This window comes from Panthera pardus, unplaced genomic scaffold (genome assembly GCF_024362965.1).
Source record: "Panthera pardus isolate Hobbes unplaced genomic scaffold, ASM2436296v1 HiC_scaffold_11, whole genome shotgun sequence".
Classification (NCBI taxonomy): domain Eukaryota; kingdom Metazoa; phylum Chordata; class Mammalia; order Carnivora; family Felidae; genus Panthera; species Panthera pardus.
In genome coordinates, this window is record NW_026526666.1 from 58614091 (window position 1) to 58632544 (window position 18454).

Sequence of the window (18454 nt, forward strand, 5' to 3'; positions counted from 1 at the left end):
TATATATAGAATAAAAAACTCTTATAACTCAAATAATGAGAACAAACAACCCAATGACAAAATGGGCTAAAGATTTAAATATACACATCACCAAAGAAGACAAACAAATGCCCAAAAAGTACATGGAAAATGCCCAACATCATCAGTCATTAGGAAAATGAGAACTAAAATCACAATCGGAGAAGACCGATGATACCAAATGTTAGAAAATCCTGGAGAAAGAGGAAGTCTCATACATCACTGGTGGAAATGTAAAATAAAGCCACTTTAGGAAAGAAGTTTGGCAGTTTTTTAAACATTAACTTACCACACAACCTAGCAATTTTATTTCTTAGGTATTGAGGAGGGCACCTGTTGGGATGAGCACTGGGCGTTGAATGAAAACCAATTTGAAAATAAATTATATTTAACATAAAAAAGTAAAAAATTAAAAAGTGTATGTCAATATAAACACTTATATGTAAATATTCATAGGAGCATCATTCATAATACCCCCAAACTGGAAACGAATCAAATATCCATCACGATTTAATCAGTTGATTAAACAGTGTGGCATATCCACAAAATGCAATAGTACTCCGCAAGAAAAAGGCACAAACTTCTATTAAGTATGACAACGTAGATGAACCTTAAAAACATTATGCTAAATGAAAGAAGTCACACCAAAAAAATCCACGTTGTAGGATTCCATTTATATGAAATTTCTAAAGAAGAATAGCTATTAAGATAGAACGCAGATAAACAGCTATCTATGAACGGAACTAGGGACTGACTACAAACAGCCCCAGAGGAACTTCTTTGAAGTAGCCGAAGTGTCCAAAAATGGGATTAAAGTGATAACTGTACGAATGTGCAAATTCAATATCACTGAATTATGTATTTTAAATGGATGGACATCATGGTATGTAAATTATACTTTAAGCCATTAAATATTTTTAAAAGGTTGAGTTAAAGATGAAATGGAAAGATATCCATGATATGTGCTAAATAAGGTCAAATGTATATAGATCTTCCTCCACTTAGGATGTGGTTACATCAGAAAAACTCACCCTCAGTTGAAAATAGTCTAAGTCAAAAATACATTTAATACGCTTGACTGATCAAACAGCATAGCTTTGCTTAGCCTACCTTAAATGTACTCAGAACACTTATATTAGCCTACAGTTGGGCACAATCACCAACCACAAAGCCTATTTTACACTAAAGTGTTAAATATCTCATGTAGTTTATTGAATGCTGTACTGGAAATGAAAAACAGAACAGCTGTATGGGTACAGAATGGTATGAAGTGTATTAGTTCTTTACACTCATAACTGCAAGGCCCACTGCCCAGCGTCATGAGATAGAATCATACCATGTATCGCTAGCCCAGGAAAAATCGAAACTCAAAATTCAAAGTACGGTTTCCATGGAATGCCTACCACTTTGGTACCACCATAGTGTGAAAAAATCATAAGCCAGGGACCAATCTGTATGCAACAAACTGTTAGCAGTGATTGCCTTTGAGAGCAGAAACTACAGTTGGAGGAGACAGATTTTTTACTTTGTTATATAATTTTTAAAGTTATAAACTAATAGATTTATTATTTCTATTTCTTATTTTTGTTTCTACAGTTTCCTTTTTTGACGTTTATTTATTTTTGAGACAGAGAGAGACAGAGCATGAACGGGGGAGGGGCAGAGAGGGAGGGAGACACAGAATCCGAAGCAGGCTCCAGGCTCCACACTGTCAGCACAGAGCCCGACGCGGGGCTCGAACTCACAGACCGCGAGATCATGACCTGAGCCGAGGTCGGATGCTTAACTGACTGAGCTACCCAGGCACCCCATACAGTTTCCTTTTTTGAAAAGGCATGACTGACCATAATCATGGTTTCCCATTATCTTAAAACACGATGATAGCCTTGTAAATCCCACAAAAGTCCACTCAAAAGTGTCCATCCCCATTTAAAATACACAATTCTTCCCTTCCCCTATTTTAGAACCCCAGACTTATAATTTAGTATCCTGGGGGAGAACATTTGCTAGTGAGTGACCCATCTGTGACTGGTGGCAATACCTTTGCCACACAGCAGGAGCTGAATGCCCTGCATGCCTTCAGGACACTGATTGATCTACACTTACAAGAGAGGACCAAACCCTGTCCAGCATGGCCGCGTGGCGAGTCACAAAGTCCTGGTTTCAGACCCTAGTTCTGCCACTCTGGCCATGTGACTGAGTGTGAGTCACACAATTCCAGCCATTCCAATCCCTCTCCTGACTTGCTGGGTCAAGTCGCCATAGCATGTATAGGCACGTGGCTTCTTCTTCCTGGAATGCATTTCCAACTTGGCTTGGAAATCTTCAGGCAATGATTAAGATAAATGATGTTGGGTGCAGGCCGCCTGAGTCTGAAACCTGGCTCATCCACTTACTAGTTGATAGGACTTTGGGAAGCCAAAAAACCAGCCTCCTTCATTGCACAAAGAAAGTCATCTCTCTTTTTTTTTTTTTTTTAATGTTTATTTATTTTTGAGAGGGAGAGAGCACGAGCAGAGGAGGGGCAGAGAGAGACAGACACAGAATCTGAAGCAGGCTCCAGGCTCTGAGCTGTCAGCACAGAGCCCACTGACACAGGGCTTGAACTCAGGGACTGTGAGATCATGACCTGAGCCGAGGTCAGAAGCTTAACCTACTGAGCCACTGGGCTCTCCTACCTACATCTCTTAATTGTGTTATGAGAATTCAGCAAAATAAGGTATGATTGGCTTAACATCTAGCCTAACATCTGGCATTATGGTGTACAATAATTTGCAGCTATTATTAGAGTAATCAGCTGCCTCAAATCTTCTCTGAACTCATGTGGATTCAATAAACAAATTGATAACTCAGCCCTAACTTCTACCTGCCATGAGGCCCTACTGGCCTCTGTGCCGAGAGTGCAGGCCCAACTCACACAGGACTGCAGTTAGTCAAAAGGGGAAATGGGTGAGAATATGCAGAAGACAATAAAATTCAATACCATAGGGAAGATTCGGAATAGAAACGAATATGAGATATGGTATCAAAAGAGCCAGCTTTGAGTTTCAACTCCACCATCTTCGGATCAGGAAAGCCTACACTAATTGCAACACCTTTCTGACCTTCAGTTTCCTGAGAGTGAGAGTCATCTCCCAGGTGAAGACCAAAGGAGTTAACTGGGTTAAAAGTGCTTCGGAACCAGTAAACCTTTGTAGGATGGAAAACCCACTCAATGCCTTATTAACTATATTCATGGAATCTTTGTTACGTACGAAGCATAGCACACTCTGTGTCACGTAAGCACATATAAAAATGGTAAGCCAAGGGAAGAGTGATTGAAAAGACTGAATAAACTCAAATCTTCCTAAAATTATTATGGTGGGAGTAACCTTCCAGTAGAACCAAAGAAAGTATTCTCTTCAATCTATTTTATGAACCCCTCTCAAGTCCTACTTGAGTACCATATCTTACTCATGGACTTTCAGTCACAAAGGCTCAACCTCTTCTCTCTACAATAGAAATCTATCACAAGGAACTAGAAGGATAATTGTGATACGCATTTAAACCTGATTTAGGTGGGTGATGGGCACTGAGGAGGGCACCTGCTGGGATGAGCACTGGGTGTTGTATGGAAACCAATTTGACAATAAATTTCATGTTAAAAAAATAAAAATAAAATAAAATAAAATAAACCTGATTTGGTTAGGTAGCCACATCCAGCCTTACACAAAAATGCCTTATGATCGTGCTGATCCAGGAGCAGGACCACCCTATTCCCACCCCACCCCACCCCCATCTAAACCATCCCAGAAAGATGACTATCAGAGCTACATTACCCAGAAGGTCCCTGGGACTTGACCTGCTGACCTGAGGATTCCTTTTAATGCTCTTATTAATGGAGGAAGAAAGCAGTCCAATAAACTCACCCAAAGACTTGGCATCAAGGGAATTTCCCCAGCTAGAGAGAAAGCACATTGCTCTTCTAAAGAATTTCCAGAGAAGCAGATTTCTGCAACTTCATTTGGTAACCTGGTCCATGTCTCACAACTGTCAACTCGTAGCTATGGGGCAGCAAACAAATATTTGGGGAAGGGATTGTGCATCGCTTTGTTCTGCTGGTGGGAACCAGTTCAATCCTGCATGTGTTTTAAATCAGCAGGCTCTGCCATACTGGGTGGGGAGACAAGCCTTCCTTTGAAACCCTACAAACTGAGAACTGGAGGAGCAGAGGCATACCTGGCTTTTTCTGTAGCTCTATTTGGAGCCAGGGTCAAAGCCTAGGGCCTCGCAGACAGAGTGCAGCTTGCAATTGAGTCTTGTGGCTGGTACCGTACTCTTTTCAATCTTGATTTGAGTGCCTCTGTCAGCCTTGAGGGTGTGTGGGGTTATGAAATCCCTGGTTCCCTGAGGCTCATCACTCCCTGTTGCCTACACAATTCAATTACTCACACGTTCAATCAGTCAGCAAATATAATCAAGCCTCTTCCAGGGTCAGGCTGAGCACTCTTCTGGGTATTTGGAAAACAATGAAGAATAAGATATAAAAAAAACAAAAAAAAAAAAACAAAAAAAAAAAACCTTGCTCTTTTGGAGATTACATTTTATTAGGAACAGACAACACAGACAACAGCTGATACAAGTAAAGCATAGAGTGTACATATAGCGTACCAGAAAACGATAAGGGGATCAGGAGTGACAGAAAAGAGGAAGGTAGTTACTGAGAAGATGAGGTCTGAGCAGACACTTTAGGGACCTGAGGAGCTGACCTTGTGGAAATCTGGTGGCAAAGCGTTGCAGGCAGGCAGAAGAGCCAGTGCAAAGGCCCTGAGATGGGAACAGCGACCAGGCTAATACAGCCTGTGTGGGGAGCAGGTTACCTGCAAGAGCCCTGGAAATACTCTATTTCACAAAATCGACCCTAGTGACTAGTAAAATGCATAAATCCAACCCCGGACCATGACCTACACAGCATCTTGGCTTAGGTGTGGTGTTGTCCCTTGAAGACCAAGTAGGGAAATGGAGACCAAACACTTCCATTTATGTCAGGGACACCAACAGGCTTCTAAGAAGGGAAACTCTGAAAGTGCCTCCCTCTCCTTCCTCCCCACTAAGTCCTGTCAGATCTTCCTTCCAAAGTCAGTCTTGTCACTCCCATTTATCCCTCTGCCAACATTCTCATCCAGCCATTCATTATTAAAGGGAAATTATCAAACACCTGTATGTGCCAGCATGGAGTATACATGCTGAACAACATAGACATAGTCCCAGCCTCCCAGAGCTTATAGTTCAAAGGAATCCCAGCCTCTAGCATTTCATTAGAAGAAACCACCTCCTAACAGGCATCCTTGAATTTAGTTTTGTTCCCTCCAAGCCATCCTCAATCAGCTGGTCAATGTGACAGTCAGGATGATTCCACAAGACTCCCTACTGGCCTCAGAACCAGCTACTCTGGGTATGCCTCCTCATGGATTGCAGTCTCCCCTCTTCCTCCTATTGGAAACCATCTGCCCATGCCATTCCTTCAGCTCTGAAGATCCTCTCAAAGTTCTCCAGAGTCCCTCAGCTGCCATCCCCTCACCCTTCCTCAATCTCATCCTTCCTCAATTCACTGAGAGTAGGGAGGTCCCAATTTCTATACTCATTCATTCTTCTTACACTTCCTGAGTCTACTGGATGTTGGGACCTGGGCGAGCAAACTGCAGTTCCCACCCCCCTGAAACATCAAATCTAGGAGTTAAGACAGATATGAATTAAAAAAATGTAGGATATTTACCTCATTTATGTTACTTGATTATATAATGATTTTATTATTTGATTACTATTGATCATAAGTGGATGATTCCCCAACCATATGAAGTTCTCTGAAGGCAAAGTACAAGGTATTGTGACAACATTCAGTAAGTAATATAGAGCTTAGTTTGGAGGGGATATTGAGAGAAAAGGCTTGTTCCTGGAAGGACTGACTTTTGAACTAAGATTCAGTGTAAAGGTATCCTAACGGAACTTCCTGCAGTGATAGAAATGTTCTGTCTCTGTGCTGCCCAATCCAGTAGCCATGAGCCATGCATGGCTCCAGAGCATCACAAATGTGGCAAGTGCTTCCAAGAAACCACATTTCAAACTGTTCTTTATTTTAACAAACTTAAATAGCCACATGTGCCTAGAGACTACTGTATTATTGAATAGCATGAATCCAAGGATGAAGAGGGGTTAGAGATGTTGGCAGAAGGCAAAAACGAACAAAGGATGCGTGTACAAGTCCTGAGGCCAGAGGGACCACTGCATGCTTGAGGGCAGGACAGGAGAGTGTGGCTGGAATGCAGGGAGCTGAGAGAAGCATCATGAGATGGACCAGGAAAGTAGGTGGAGCCCAAACCATGCAGGACCTGAAGACCCTGTTAAGAACCTGGAGTTCTATCCAAATAGTAGTCTGATGCTATTGAAATGTGGTGAGCAAAAGAATGCCGTGATCAGATTACATTAAAAAACAAAAATCATTCCTGGGGCACCTGGGTGGCTCAATCAGTTAAGCATCCAACTATTGATTTCAGCTCAGGTCATGATCTCACGGTGAGTGAGTTCGAGCCCCGCATCGGGCTCTGTGGTGACAGTGCGGAGCCTGCTTGGGATTCTTTCTCTCCCTCTCTCTGCACTGCCCCTCCCCCGCCCCCACTCTCTCACTCTCTCTCAAAAAATATACAAACTTTAAAATAAAAATCATCCCAGCTCCGAGAAGGAGACGGGATTGGGAAAGGGAAGCCCATACATGAGATCAGTTAGGTTCTCACACTAATCCAGACAAGCAACAAAGGTATGTGGTGCTGGAGATGGAAAGAAGGCAGAGATCTGACCTGAGTTCAGGCTTATCACCAACTTCCTGGGTGACTTAGGGAAGGTCACTTAACTCTGTGGGTCTCAGTTTTTCTTTTCAACTGTAAAATGGGAACAACCGCCCCTGCCCCACCTACCTTGTATGACAATCAAATGGCTATGAACGAGCTTTGTAAACCTCGCAGGTTCTACAAATGTAAAAGGTTAACATTATTGCTCAATCCCACATGGGCTACTCCCTCTTCTGCTCCTTCTCCCTCCAACCATTACTCATATAACTAGTGCAACTTAGAACAAAACAATACTTTGTTGGCTTCCTAGGTGCTGGGTTTTTCCATGCAACTGAACCATTTCATCCTTAGGGGCAGAGAATTCGTTGTAGCCCTCTTCTAGACACACTCCAGTTTAGCAAAAATCATAGCGCATAGCAGGTGCTCAAACAAAGTGTCCATACTAAATAACACTCAACAAATGCCTGTTGGCTGACTGACGCCTGCAGCTTCTTTTTCCTTCTTCCTAATGGAAGCTGGTACTAATCATACACAAGCTTGAAATGTTCTCACCTCCTTGGGAGAATTAAGATTGTGGCTCCAAAAAGAGATCTAAGCCCTTAAAATCAGGAACAGTCTATACCTCTAGGACTTGTGTGTTTCCATAGCACTTTTTAGATATGTGAGTACCGACCCAATAAAGACCCACCAATTTTAGGAGCAGCGGGAGTAGGAGAACCGAGACTAGGGTTTGGAGTCCCCTCCTTAGGGGTCTCATCCCGTCTCTAATACCTGTTAGTTTCAGAGCCTCAATATCCTCATGTGTCAAAAACAAAGAATGGCAGTCTACCTCACACAGTCACTGCAACATTTAAGCAAGATAAAGGATGCCAGAGTTTACTTCTTTGTAGCTCTAAGTAACATTAATCCAAAGTCCATTGATTGAGCAACAAAGTTGTGCCAGGCAATGTATTAGATGCTGGAAATACAGGGGTGATGGTATTAAAGCGACCCAACACGTCATCAAGTACAATGAAACCTGTTAAGGACCAGATAAAACGTTATGTGGCAAGGACAGGTGAAGACAGTGGGATCTAGGGCAGCACAGAGGGGTTTCTCAGCCTCTCTTTCCTCTGAGGTTGGCAAGGGAGAGCAGTGGCTGTCAGAGGTCATCCAGGAAGGCTCCCAGGAGGAAATAATGCTTAAGATTACCTTATAAATACCTGTGGAGTTGGACAGGTAAAGAAGAGAAGAACATGTCAGATAGTAAAAATAACAGAGGGGCGCCTGGATGACTCAGTCAGATGAGTGTCCGACTTTGGCTCAGGTCATGATCTCAAGGTTTGTGGGTTTGAGCCCCACGTCAGGCTTTGCACTGACAGCACAGAGCCCACTTTGGATCTCTGTCTCCCTCTCTCTCTGCCCCTCCCCCACTCGCACTCTCTCTCAAAAATAAACATTAAAAAAAAAAGAAAAGAAAAGAACAGAGGTGTTTAATTCATTCATGCACTCCACAAATATGAATTGGGCATATCACAGGCAAAGGAACTCTAGGGAAATTTAGATCAACAAGACATGACCCCTGCGAGGGGCACACATTTTTCACATAAGCAGACAGCCAGGTAAAGCCACTTATAATTCAGTATGGTTAAGATAACAATCAGGGTAAGGTCAAGGTTCCCCACATAGTGGCAAATTCAAAACACTTCAGGTAGTTTAATATGATTTCCAAGCAGGGAGCATGGGGAGTGGAATGAGGCTGGGGACAGGGGCAAAGGGCAGAGCATGAGGGGGCAGCTGCAGTCCACCCCTTGCTCATATTAACCATGTGACCTTGGGCTGACTACCTAACCCTTCAAAGCTCATTCCTTCCAGCTCTGAAACAGAATAAAAACTACGTCAAGAGGCTGTCGTGTGCATAAATGGATGTGAAGTCTCCAACATGGTACCTTGATCATAATTAGTGCCTGAGAAATGGTAGTTGCATCAACATCATCATCATCTTATTGTTGTTGTTGTTATTGTCCTTATTAACTTGACTAAGAGGCAAACCATCTCAGGCAGTGTGAACGACCCAGCTTGAGAACAACTGCTCTCAAGCTCTTAACTCCCTGAAGTCCTTGAAAAAGAAGACACAAGACAGGATGTATTTTACATCACCCTTTGCCCTATACCAGCGCTTGTCAAAATCTTACATACAAAGAACCCTAAAGACAGGGAGTGAGCGGATAGTCCCAAAAGGTACCTCCCTAATTGACTCTGATGCTTCAGCGTTTTATCTTACTTCATTGTCCTGCACCATCTACCCATTTCCGTTACTGTTACCATCACCACCACCACAGGAAAACACAGTGCTTCCTCATTTCCAGGCACTGTCGAGGCACTGTATATGCATTAACTCATTTGATCCTTCACAACAACCCGCGGCAGATAAGGTACAATCATCTTTCCCATCTTACAGATAAGGAAACTCAGGCAAGAAACATGAAGTAAACTGTGCAAGAAGACAAGCTAATGAATGTCGGAAACAGGATGTCAATCCAGACAGTCTGGCTCCAGAATCTGTGCCCTATGGTGTGCTAACTCCTGAATATAAAAATGCTTCCCTCTCTAAACCTCATACCAGCCATGAGCTGCGAGTAAATGTGTCATGCTTATCCTATGGCTTCTGGCACACAGTCACACAGCCATACTCCAGGTGAGGGGACAGCCTGAGACCCAAGAGCTTTATCCCAATAGCCTCAGTGCAATAGCCTCACTAAGGACCAATGCCCAGGGCACTCATGGGGGCTCACAGTGCTCAAACAGCTGATGAGCTGGCCAGCACCGGGAGATGATTAAAAATCTACCATTAAACCAAGCTGTACTTAGACCAGACCTTTTTTTAAAGTAGCTTTTCATCAGGGGATTATATTTTCTTCTTGACAATTTCCTTAATGGCAAGAAAGGCTATATGTTAGGAGAACAAAGGAGACCCAAGGGCAAAGAGTAGAAGATTCTCACCAAGGCGGGGGCTGAGAGTGAGGAGGGAGGAGGAAAATTAAACAGGCAGAAGAGACATGCCCCCACTTTTATTCCTACAGAATGCTCCAGCGCTGCCCACCCCCACCTCCTCTCTCTGCCGTCTTCTCTGGGGGCACTAACAGCAGCCCAGAGCTCATTAAAGTTTAAACAGACTGATCAATACGGACAGAATGGTGAATTGTCCATCTGCAAATTACCAAACCCTTCATGAATATTTAAGGAACAAAACTAGGAACAGAGAGAAGAGAGAAACCAGGACTTTATTTTTCCCTCTAAAAAAACAAAAAACAAACAAAAAAACCAGACAAAAATATCTCTGTCACTCCTGATCACCAGCAGGCTGACTGCAATCCAAGGCCACTCAACATCAACATCTGCCTGGCACAACTCAAAGTTTTGCTTTCTCAACACACACATGTGCATGCCACTGCGCCTTTGCACATGCTGTTGCCACTGAGCAAAATGAGGTTCCCCAACCTGTCCACTTGGAAGGCAGGACAGTCCAGTGACTAAGGGTGCAGCTCTGGAGTCAGCCTGCTTATGGTTCCAGTCCCACCATGAATCCAGTCCCCTCATCTACCCTGTCAACCATTCACCATTGGGTAAGTCACCTAACCTTTCTGTGCCTATTTCCTTCTCAATAATACAGGGGTCGTAATAGTACTACCTTCATAGGGTCATTGTGAGGATTCACATACACGATGCATGCCTACCACGGTTTACACAGCACTGGGCACACCTGAAGGCACAGCAGGTGTCAGCTATGATTATCGTGACTTCCTCCACATTCGGTCACACATGACCAGATCATCTGCAGGCTCCACATCTGTCCCATCTACCTGTGCCCGAGATCCCCTTTCCTCAGCTCCAGCCATAGCCACTTAGCCCCTAGCACCTACTTGAGTCATAGTCTAGCCGTCTATTGATCTCTGTCACTAGCCTATGAGCTCCCGTAAGGTAACGCCTGTATCAAAAGCACCCCAACACTGTTCCTGACACCAGGTGTACAAGAGACATGCTCAGCAGGTGAGGGCAGGGGAGCATCTACAAGGGTAGAATCCCACAGCTGTGGCCATACCTTTGTGACAACACCACATGCGGCCCAGATGTCCTCCGAGGACTGCTCATGGTGGTTGAACTGAGGCTCCCATTGGTTAATTGGCTGGTCTGCGAAAGCCAAAAGGACTCCCCTCTGGTCCACCAGAGCCGCACGCACACTGCCCGTTCCAACGTCCACACCCACGTAGTAGCTCCCTGGTTCCTGACCTCCCCCGGGCATTGCGGTCCCTCCACCTGCAGAGATCAAGCAAGGACAAAAACCACACTAAGACCAAGTAGGTCTACAATACTGGGCATAAAACATCTTGAAAGTGGAAATAAAAGGAGTGCAGCTGACTGGTGGTCATTTGCTTCCTCGTTCACCCGACAAAAATGCAGAGTGGTCACAGAATGCTAATGGACACGTTGAGCTGGGTGGTGGGTAAACGAGACAGGCAAGGCCTTAGACATGGAGTTTCCATTCTTGGAAGGAAGTCAGATGTGAAGCAGCTACAATCTCACAATTCTTTAAGCAGAGGCATGATACCCAGTGAGTAAGAAGTGCTTTACATGTAAATAGGGGGTGTGGAATCCAGAGAATCTAGAGCTAACAGATATGTATTTATTCTCATTAAATTTGGATCAAAATGAGGACAGTGGCCACAGTACAAAAAAGGAACCTCATCTACCCTGTCAACCATTCATTCAAAAAATTATCTACTGAGCACCTGTGACATGCCAAGCACTGTGAAAAGTCCATGCACCCCTCCCGTATTCCTCACTGCAACCCCAGAAGGAGTCTATTTAAGTTATCTGAATTTATAGATCATCGAAGGAGACTCCAAGAGATATGTTACTTTTCTCTTAAAGGCAGGTCCACACACTTAGGAAGAGTAAATGACACACGTTGTACTGATGGGGAAACAGGTCTCTGAGACATGAAGAGAGGCAGCAGCATCATTCACAGGCAGCCCGGACCCACAACTTCCCATCTGATACCGCCAAGTCCCATGCATGCCCTTCCCCTCGTTCCCTCTTAACAGCCTGCAGGGTCACTTTGGAGAAGAGGCAAATACACTGCAGCCAAGTCACGAAGAGACTGAGAATTGGGAAGGAGCCTCTTGGGGCACAGGATCAGGAATTTGTGAGACCGGCTGTTTTCTTTGCAGACCCCTTGTGAGTTACAAGGAAATCCGACAAGAGAACACTCAGGAATTCCTTGGCCATCATCACCACTCTAGGTCCCTCTGGTCAGATTAGCCCACATGACACAGAAATTTCCCAGAGACTTTCATTTCCCAGAGCAGCCTTTCCAAGAGCAAGAACAAGCCCCCAAGACAACAGCGCTGGTGAACAGGCTACAACTCCCCAGGTGAGCCCGGGGCAGTCTTTGCACCCGGGAATCTCATTTCAACCGAGAAAGTGGCCTGAGCCCGTCAATTTCAAAAAGGTAATGCTTCCCTGGCAAAACCACACTTGGGGATGCTAAAACACAGCCAGCCCACAGATGTTCAGTTACTGCTTCCTGGATATTTATCCCATTCAAAAACAGCTTCATGAAAAGTGACCACTTCTGACTTAATCACAGTGATCTCCCAATGGTGTTTGCCCCCTTGGGCTAGCAGGCTCCCTGGCAGGTGGAGGGGAAAACGGGGAGGCGTGGGGGGAGGGGGGGGAGGGGCGGTGCTGGGGAGCCACAGCCAGCACACGTGCTACCTTCAGCAGGGCTTCGAAGAACAGCTCCCGGGCTCCAGCCTCCACGCCTTCTCAGCCTGACTTCCTCGCTTACATGCTTTGGAAGCTACACAGGATCTACAGCACCAGACATCAAGCTACGCATTCCTTAGTGTTCTTCAAGCCATGACTCACACAAAATTTAAGTGAAACAAGTCAAAGTGCAGCTGCTCCATTTGAAGCAAAGATCAGCCCAGCGCCCCCTCCACACCTCTCCCTGAAGCCACCGCTCTGCGGGGCCCTTTCTCAGGACCCAGGATGGTTGAAATACAGCATGGTGTCCTGCATGGCATCCCAGGCCCACCACGAGCTTCCCCGTTTGCTGTCAGGCATGTCTAACACAATCCCACCAGGTCTTACACCAACCCCAGATATTCTGAGACTCCTCGCAGGTTCTCAAGGGCTCACCCTGCCTCGGGGCTGCCCCACCGAGTGCTTCCTACTTGCCCTTCCCTTCCTCACACCTTCCTCTCTTGTGAGCCTGCCACAGACTCACACTGCAAGCTTCCAGCTCAACCATCTCCCCTTCAGAAAGACATCCTTGCCTTTCTCTGTCCCTCGCTGCCACCAGAGTACCATGTCCCTGCTTTCTTTTACAACCTAACCATTGTGAAATAGGATTTGTTTTCGGTTCCAGGTCTGTCTCCCTTACTGGCCTGAACCTAAAAAAAAAAGGAACTTATTGATTTCTGTATCCCTAGTTCCTAGTATATAATCAGTTTTCAATAAATGTTTCCTGAATGAGCAGCTAGATCAGTGAAATCGACAGAAATCATGGATGAACCTCATGCTTTAATAGTTCGAATTCCTAATTTTGTACCTATACGACGAGTGTTTTCTCTTGATTCTAATCTCTGTATGCTTCATTCATCCAATTAACATTTACTGAATGCCTACAACCACATTTTATTAATTCTAGACACTCATTTTTTTCATTTTGCTTCTCTAAAATCAGTGAATCCTACAATCAGTGGCATCTTACAATCAAGTGGTAGCATTTTCTTGCTTGGTGATGCATGAAACAATAATGCATCTTGTAATCCATGACTGATATTCAAAGAAATGCAGAATGTACCAGGCACAGGCACCCTGCTATGAGCGGAGGACAAGACAGGGCCCTGCATTGGCTCAGAGCTACCTCAAGTTTCTTCCTATGCAAATAAGAGGAAGACTGACCAAGCCAGTTCCTCCATCTCCCCGCTACTGACCACACCACAACCTCTTTACTCGGAATTCCCTTTTAGCTTCTCACTGTCCCAGCGTAAAGGCCCAGGGGTGCTCCTAACACTGATCCTGGCTTGCGAAGAGCCCTCTGCCCTTGGCTAGAATTCCCCAAGGCTATTCGAAACATTTCAGAGAGAAACAAGGAAATAAATAGGAAATCGAGTCTATACAACCATTCTAGCTCACCCTGACTGGCCAGCCATCTCCCAGGCTTCTCGCCGTTCCTGCTAGCCCAGCTCCTCAAGCCTGGGTTCCTCACTTTTGTCTCCGTCTTCCCCTGCAGGGAGTGCAACATCTTATCACCCACCACCCACAAGTCAAATTTATTTCCAGCAAAATCCAGAGGCAGATTTCCACTCTGGAAACACCTAGGGCGTACCTACCTCAGTTCTGGTTTTTGGACCCATGTCCTCACTAAAGAGGCAAGAATCTACCCTTCAGGAGAGCTCCTACTTCTTCTTAAGAAGGGTGGAGCTTTACTATTATATTATTAACTCCAATGTTGCCCAGATCACAGCTACCCCCAGTGCCAACCCAGAGCCTGGCACACAGCAAGAACCTGAGTCTTTGTGACTCAGTGGATACCTTTAAAGCCTATCATTAGGGAATAATAAAAGGTACTACGTCTACTGTGTCCCCAGTGCTCTGTTCAACAGCTTGCTTACATTACCATACCACGTTTAATCCTGACATCAGTCCTTCAAGGTTAATTCCTAGTATCATCCCCATTTTACTGATGAGAAAACTGAGTCCTAGACAGGTCAAGTAACGTGCTGCAGTAGATCATGTAACTAGTAAGTAATAGAGTTGACAGCAAACCCCTTCCCTGTGGCTCCAAAGTCTCTAACCATTATCGGGGTGCTATACTGCCTGACTCTCCTCCATCTACTAAATGCCTATTTGCCAAGGACCCTGCCTACTTTGTCTAAGATTGGCTGATTCAGAACTCAAGGTGCCCCCCTTCAGAGAAGGCCCCTTCCCCAATGTCAGGCTGCCTCTCTCTGGCAAACCGCCCGTTTCTAGACCACATTACCAAAGCACTGGTCAGAAACAGTCAAACCCACGGGGACAAGGGCACCATACCTCCTGGCACTGTTCACACACGCCTCCCAGTTCATGTTTTTCTAAGGAATAGAGCCTAATTAAATATTTCAGGTTCACCATGTTTCCCATTACTATAGTTTTAAGTGATCTCTTTGTGATTGTTTCCACACCTGGACCCTGAAAGCAGGGAAGCAAGTTAAGTTCAAGCCCTTGGACGGCTTCCCTGAAACTCGACCCTGAGAGTTTTAAAAACTCTGCCAGAGAATTCCCTGAAACTCAGATCCCTTGTCTTGCCGCTCTGTGCCCTTTGTTCCAGGGTCGCAGGTACTCTCTGCTGTGTCCTATACTCCAAACTGTATCCAGTGCACCTTTGCCTGAAAAAATAAAATACCTGCAAAATTGAAAACATTCCATTTTCTAATTTGTTAAGAAAAAAAAAAAAAAGGATTAGGATCCGCCTGTGTGTCTGGCACTTGCATACATGCCTTAATCTCTTCCAAATGAAACTCAACCGAGTTGGTAAACCCATCACCATTTTGTACTTCAGTGGGACGGGGAAATTCGTCCAAGTCACATGAGCTGTAGATATGAACCTCAGCCTCTACAGCAAGCGTGGGGATCTTTCCACAACAACCTCTAATAACCGAAAACAAAATTCTTTGTTAACTTCTTCAATCACGGTATCAACAACAAATGTAGCAACAAGTAGCAATGATTAAGCTCTGCTCTGCAAATCACCCACATGATTTTGTGATTCCATCCAATCCTTGTAACAACCCCGTGAGGCGGACAGTGTGAGCCCATGTTCCAGTTAAGGAGACTGAGATTCTCAGCAGTTAGTCTGTTTAACGTCACATAGCATAGAACCTGAGGAGCTGGGACCGGAGGCTGTGCTGGAATGGCTGCAAAGCCCACTTTATGAATGCTGGGGGTCAGAACTTTGGTGCCATCTCATTCTTTTAGGCAAAGACGAATGCTCTAAAAACTCTGATTACTATTAGGGCTACCGGGAGGGTGACAGGCAGGCAGAATGAGGACATGGACTGTGGGGGCCACGAGAAAGAAAAAGAGAGAAATTCAGGTTGCACTGGACACAAGTCCTGGGCCACCTAACTTCTCAGTCTGCAAGATCCTCCACAGGGCAGAAATAGCCTCCTGTCCAAGCCCCCAGTATGCACGGGACTCATTTTTAGCTCCAATTCATGATCAAAAGACTGCTCCTATGATAAATATTTAGATGGTTCATTAAATAATAGCTTCTGTAAATATTATTAGAAATATGCCACAGGAAACCACAGGCTTCACGGCTGATTCTTCAACAAATGTTCAAGTTGTTCGAATGCAGCGTGAAAAAGGAAGAGGGACATGAACATGGGAGGCAGTTCTTTGCAAAACTATTTCAGTAATTCCAAGAAGGGTGTCAAGGCTACAAATATTGTGCCCAAAACCCCTCAGATGCGGGTTGTCTTGTATCTTTCCTCCTCCTTTTCCCCGATACAACCTAATAGCAAGAATATTGTTTCCTATGACTACAATCCTCCAGAGTGAAGGAGCTTACCTTCAGTCCTATTTCTTCAAAAAGGTCACTCCACCAGGATCAATTAGGTGACAGTGTCCACAGAAACAGTGTCCCAGGGATCTGAGAAGGAACTCAATATCCTCTTTCAACTTTGATCTCTGGACTCTGCTGTGAGCTCAGGCACATGAGTTCCACACAATTTATTTATTTGGTTAGTCAAATTGCAAGCAGGCGCTGGGTAAGTTTGGAAAGAAAAAGATAAGCAATGAGTATGCCTGTCCACTTTGGCCCTCTAACAGAAGAACTGAACAGCACTTCAAACGAGTCTCGCATGCTGTAAGATGGCAAGAAGGCTTCGGATGGGAAGTAAAGAGCTCATTTGGCAATAATAACAGTTGGCAATTCATAACAACTGGATGCCTAGTGGTTTCACCAACAATACCCCTGGGAGAAAACAGTACAGGTTGCTCGTGGCCAATTTTCCTCTTAAGGTGAAAAACTGTCTCCTATGGCTCCAATCTCCTAGTATGTTCGTGAGATTAACTGAGATTATATAACTTCATGAAGTGACTAGCATAGCACCTGATGTGTGGCACACACTCTGTAAGGAGCTCCAATCGTGAGGACTATTATTATGTCCCTTCCAACACCGGATCACCTCTGGACACCTGCAATATACCCCGCCCCTGCCCAGGTGTTCTCACTCTAACAGCTCAAATCCCAGTAAACGAAGCAAATGCTAAATACTTTCTCTGTGCCAGGACACTAGGAATCTTGAGATGAAAGAGACAGGATCTCTGGCTTTAGAGCTGACAATCTAACCTAAGAATCTGATTTCTGAAAATCAAATGGTGACGACTCAAGTTATTCCCGGTGTTTGTGCTTCCAGCAAAACCTAACACACGAAGGCAATAAAACAGCTTCCTGCTGCTGCCGGAACCCTCGCCACACGCTGGGGACCAAGCGTCCTATCCCAACACCACCTTTCTCCACAGAATGCGGAGATGATGGTTGGAAGACGAAGTACCAGTTTGCTGTTTGCATCACTGCTCCAACCACGAGATCAGAAAGTCAGTATTTGTCAGGATACTGAGGGTCTTCATGTTCTGAACTAAGCCCATGTTTAAGTACAAGCCCCAGGTATCCAAGGAGATGTAAAGTATTAAATCAGACAGGAGAAAGGCTGGCTGTTCTCTCAACTCAAAGTTGGATTCCCAAAGGCAGAAAAAAAAGTCAGAACTCACCAAACCCCCATGCCTGCCTCACAATGTGGCAGCCACAGGATCAAAACTGAGCCAGTCCTGGATGATGACCAAAACCACCACCCTCCACAAGCCACACAAGGCAGGACACAGCAGCCGACACAAATACAAAATCCAACCGTGTCGAGGACAAATGCACAGAACAGGTCCTAAAGAAATCATGGACGGAAAATCTAACTCATGAGAAGACATCCTCAAACTCCAACAACAAACACCGCCTTAACAGCAGATGAAACTTTGGATCTCCCACATCCTCTTCTGTAAAACCCTGCTGACTCTCTCTTCTTTTCAATCCCTGGGATCCGATAAAGCAACTCCTTAGAAGCCTTTTATGAAGCCCCACCAAGCTATTCTCTCCACACAGAAAGGGAGAGGGGACACCTCATTTAGAACACCCATCCAAGTTATGTGCTGTGTCTCCCATTTACAGACGAGGATGCTGAAATTCTGTGAGGATCGATCTCCAGTGGATGGCCACAAAACCAGGAGACGAAGGAGGCTGTATTCAAATTCAAGTTTGTCCAAGCCAGAGCAGGGCTCTTGCTGCTGTCCCTGCTACAACGTGGCTTTCCATGCTATACAAGGCGCCTTTATCCTGGGCAAACTCAGAATGCCCTTCTGGGTCTGTTTATCCTGTGAAATCTGGGACACTCAAACATTAGAAATGGTTTCTCTCTGCTCTGATTCAGAAACACTATGTCACCATAAATGCTACACTAATAAACGTGAGATACTAATGGACTGTTTGTTCTACTAGCTACTTCCTAGTACCTGCCTACTGGCAACAC

General features: G+C 44.9%; 1 protein-coding gene across 13 annotated transcripts in view; it reads right to left on the reverse strand.

Moving 5' to 3' along the window:
• FGGY (FGGY carbohydrate kinase domain containing) overlaps positions 1 to 18454 on the reverse strand; it is a 416420-nt gene that overhangs the window by 382793 nt on the left and 15173 nt on the right. For 5 of the 13 annotated variants that reach the window (XM_053894712.1, XM_053894705.1, XM_053894704.1 and 2 more), the window contains one exon: positions 10924 to 11138. The exons of 2 other annotated variants lie outside the window; for them this stretch is intronic. In XM_053894712.1, the coding sequence (XP_053750687.1) occupies positions 10924 to 11124 (201 nt within the window). In that variant the 5' untranslated portion in view covers positions 11125 to 11138. Of the gene's footprint in view, positions 1 to 10923; positions 11139 to 14224; positions 14245 to 16443; positions 16525 to 18454 lie in introns of those variants that run through there. 6 more of the 13 variants (XM_053894687.1, XM_053894693.1, XM_053894718.1 and 3 more) reach the window with 4 other exon arrangements.